Below are 3,953 nucleotides of genomic sequence, written 5' to 3' on the forward strand. Positions count from 1 at the left end.
TGTTGCATAATCAAATCTAAAGCTGTCAAAGGACAATCTTGTGTATATTATAAACATCAAAAAACATAAATCCAATAAATAATACTCCGTAGTAGCATAGGATTTGGAAAGTTTCTGAACGAAGAAACTAAACATACTTGCAGGAGAATGTCACTCGCTTAACTCTTTAGTTTAGTAACCAAGTATAGATCGAAGGAGAAACAACACCATTCAATCATTAAACATTATAGAACCAATATATAAACCAAATCAATCAAATGTGTAATAATGTATATGGTTGATGTATTACAAAGTTATGTCATTCATGGCCCCAAAATATGAGGCATTACGACCGCATATAAATGAACAATTACAAATTCAATGGAACCATATTTACAAAAATAATTGAACATTGTTTATATGAGGAAAATGTACTCAAGTAAGATCATCTTCTTCGAGCTCTTTGGCCTTGAGCATTTCCTTCACTCTCACTAACAGAGTTGTCTTCAACGCATCCTGTGTTCACAAAGCTCATACATGTAAACCACTTCTTGTTCCTTATGCACTTTTTATTCGAATAAACGGGTAAATGGATACAGTTTTCACAATATGATTTACTGATTGTAACATATATAACTACCACAACATATCACATAATCTACATCTCACCTCCCCCATACATAATCTACATCTCACCTCCCCCATACACCACGCATGTGTTACTGGGTTTTGTTGTTCATATCACATAATCGCACGAATGTCACTAAAATAATGATGAAATGTTGGAAACAGATAACAGAAAATTCATACCAGTTTAGTAAGGCTATCAAATTCCTTAACTGCATCAGTAAACTTTTCAACATCTTCCTCGTCAATGGATGAAGCCAAATCCTACATACAAAAAACAGAGATTACACTAAGACCTTCTCTAACCATCAGTGTTACTCAAGGCCAAAATCACCAACACGCCTATTAGTGGTGGCGTGCTAGCCATGTGCTAGGTGGCGTGCATGCTTCAAGCACGGGAACAAAATGTGGAGTGCTAATTTTTGATTGGTTGATTTTTCTTTTTTGATTAATTTTTATCCTCTTTTTCACCCAACTTCCAATCAGATTTTAACACATCACCCAACACGCCATCAACACCCCACCCCATTATTTACCAGTTTACCAGCACGCCCATCAAGCACCCCACCCCTACCCACCAACACGTCAAAACGCCTATCATTGTTAAAAGTGGTCTAAATGTAAAACTATTGCCAATTTTTATATATAAGATAAGATGCGACATACCGCCAATAATCTATGTTCACGTGAGCCTGCAAAAGTCGGATCCATATCCTACAGTAATAAATACACATTCAGACTACACCTCTAATCCCGAAAATACAACAAATAAAAGTAAACAACGTTTAGCTAAACCTATCGTCTGACCTGGTATTTATCCAACGCGTTTGAGATTGCAACGATATCATTTTTACAGAGTTGGCAAATGCCAGCGTTAAGTAGATGTCTTTTAGCTCCACTTTTAAGTAGATGATTGTTGAGTGATTGCCTTGCTACTTCTTCATAAAGTTCAATTGCTTTCTGGTATCTGGTACATTATTTTAGGATAGCTGTTTAAGTGAAACTTTCATATAGACCCAATATATATATATATATATATACATATATATATATACATGCGCTTACTGTTCGAGTTCAGCTGCAAATTCTGCAATTTTCAAATTGCACTGATTTTCAGAACTGCTGACTTCTTCACCTTGATAAAGATCAGCCGCTTTCTCATAGTAAACCATAGCTTTCTCCAAGTTCCGTTCTTTTTCATATAACTCTGCGATTTCCTGCACACAAAAAAATAATAATAAATAAATAAATAACAACTCGTTCAACTTATAATTGCAAAAGCGTTTAAGTAACACGGAGTTTTTTTTTTTTTTTTTTTTTTTTTTTTTTTTTTTTTCATGGTAAACAACCCTGTATTCGAGATTCACCTTGCAGTATCTTGCTGACATACTAAGTCTCCCAAGTTCCATGAATATTTCTAATGCTTGCTCTAGCCGAGATACGCATTCTGTAAGTCAACAATATCATTATTATTACGAGTATAAATATATAAATTTCTTTGAAATGAGCATCGAAGGAGATAACGTATGTACCTGTAGTATTGGTTTTCTTATAACAATGACCTGCATCAGCATAAGCATTAGCAGCATCATGTTTGCTATCCAACTACAAACAAGAACCATCATCGTATCATTATAGATTCTAGAAAATGCATCATATGATGTTGTGCTCACATACGTTAATTGTTTAATTTACCTTTATAAAACACTCGGCTAATTTGACATATACCGCCCCGGCTTGATCCCCTGATAGACCACATCTCACATTAGCAACGGGAAAACCATCATTTTATGGTGTTGGACAATACATATGCCACATAATAGATATGCTTCTGCGTATAGGCTACGACATATATTTTATTGGTCTCTAAGTTCTTGAGGACGGGGTCCTGATATACCTACAAGAGGTCTCAGGTTCAAACCTACTAGCATGTTAGAAAAAGTCGGAAACAATCACGGGATAACCCCTTTCCCTAGGTAGTTGAGCAAGGAGAACCTTATCCGTTTACCATTTAAATTCTTCTCATAGGGGTTAGAAAATTTAACAATATTCCATCAAATGTTAGAAATCATAAGTAATGAAATAGAAATAAATATATAAACATATACAAAAGCAAAACATAAGAAATTTAGACATATAAATATCAAAATCAAGATAATGGCGAACGATTCATACATGATTTCCCAAGTTTATAAAAATTGGCCGCTTTTTCGTATAAATCTGCAGCGTCTTCAAGTTTGGAACCGAATAACTGCCAGCCATTAAGCTTTTTTTCTGCCTGTTTTTCACAATCTTCACCTTTTGATATATGATCAGACATTTTCTTTGTTTCTATGTTTCCCAGAAGATTCAAGGGAAGCTTGGGAATTCAAAAGCGTAAAACCAGGGTTGTATCTGCAACTATTAGCCATTAGTTACACAATTGTAGGATACTTTATGATTATTTTCACATCTTGATCATCATCGTTCACGTAAATGACCAAATAATCGTATAATTAGAATGTAATTATATTTTTTGAAAGGCTTTAAATTTTATTTTGATCCTTCAAAATTTAAAATTGGTCTTTATCGGTCAAATTAAATAAATAATACTAATTAATTATGGTAGTTACTCCTTTTATTTAATGGCGGTTAGAGTCGGTGGTCCGAACGCGATGTCTAAACTCCCACCTAAGGATGAAAATGGATTGAATATGGATCGGATGAGGGCATATCTATATTCATTTATTTTTTTTAATCCATATCCATTTATAAAAATTCCATCCATCCATATTCATATCCGTCGGGTGAAGCGGGTTAATGGATAATCATTCATATCCATTTAAATTTATTTTAAGTTTAACAATTATAAGTGGTGATTCACTGTATACGGTCATAAGAAATATTTCTTAATAGTTTATGCGACCGAAGTCACATTTTTACTAATCTATCTATATAACAAATAATCAACAAATAACCTATTAAACGTGTAAAGGTATTGATTCCTTGTAAGTTGTTTACTATTTAGTTATATAGAATGACAGTTAAACCATCAAAGTATGATAAATACATTTAATGATTTAAACAAAACAAAATATAGGAAAAAATTTATATTATTAGAGAAGATATAAAAAAAGATGAATATAACTAATGAAATATCACTACAGAAATGATATTAATTCTAGTGATAAATTTATATATTTAGTTATTCCGGGTGAAAGCGGGTTCATCAATGGATGAAACTTTTCATCCATATTCATTTTGATTTATCCATATCCGTATCCATATTCATATCCATTTATATCATATCCATGAATAATCGGGTGGATATCCACTGGATCGGGTATCCATTTCCATCCCTACTCCCA

General features: G+C 33.2%; 1 protein-coding gene across 1 annotated transcript; it reads right to left on the bottom strand.

Moving 5' to 3' along the window:
* Positions 1 to 414: 414 nt before the first annotated feature.
* Positions 415 to 2,926, bottom strand: LOC139893028 (alpha-soluble NSF attachment protein-like). Its single transcript, XM_071876166.1, has 9 exons — positions 2,782 to 2,926; positions 2,302 to 2,351; positions 2,139 to 2,211; positions 1,974 to 2,053; positions 1,672 to 1,823; positions 1,414 to 1,573; positions 1,273 to 1,320; positions 790 to 870; positions 415 to 495 (listed from the first exon to the last, which is right to left on the bottom strand). Exons 1-9 carry the CDS (start codon positions 2,924 to 2,926, stop codon positions 415 to 417), a joined length of 870 nt encoding a protein of 289 aa, XP_071732267.1.
* Between the last annotated feature and the right edge of the window lie 1,027 nt (positions 2,927 to 3,953).

Source organism: Rutidosis leptorrhynchoides, chromosome 2 (genome assembly GCF_046630445.1).
Source record: "Rutidosis leptorrhynchoides isolate AG116_Rl617_1_P2 chromosome 2, CSIRO_AGI_Rlap_v1, whole genome shotgun sequence".
Lineage (NCBI taxonomy): Eukaryota > Viridiplantae > Streptophyta > Magnoliopsida > Asterales > Asteraceae > Rutidosis > Rutidosis leptorrhynchoides.

What these genes read in the sequence shown, in the direction of transcription:
- LOC139893028 (XM_071876166.1), bottom strand. Translation starts at nt 2,926, where the DNA reads ATGTCTGATCATATATCAAAAGGTGAAGATTGTGAAAAACAGGCAGAA. An exon ending in TTTGCAGCTGAACTCGAACA is followed by an intron (nt 1,574 to 1,671) that starts GTAAGCGCATGT and finishes ATAATGTACCAG; the next exon opens with ATACCAGAAAGCAATTGAAC. An exon ending in ACGCGTTGGATAAATACCAG is followed by an intron (nt 1,321 to 1,413) that starts GTCAGACGATAG and finishes TTATTACTGTAG; the next exon opens with GATATGGATCCGACTTTTGC.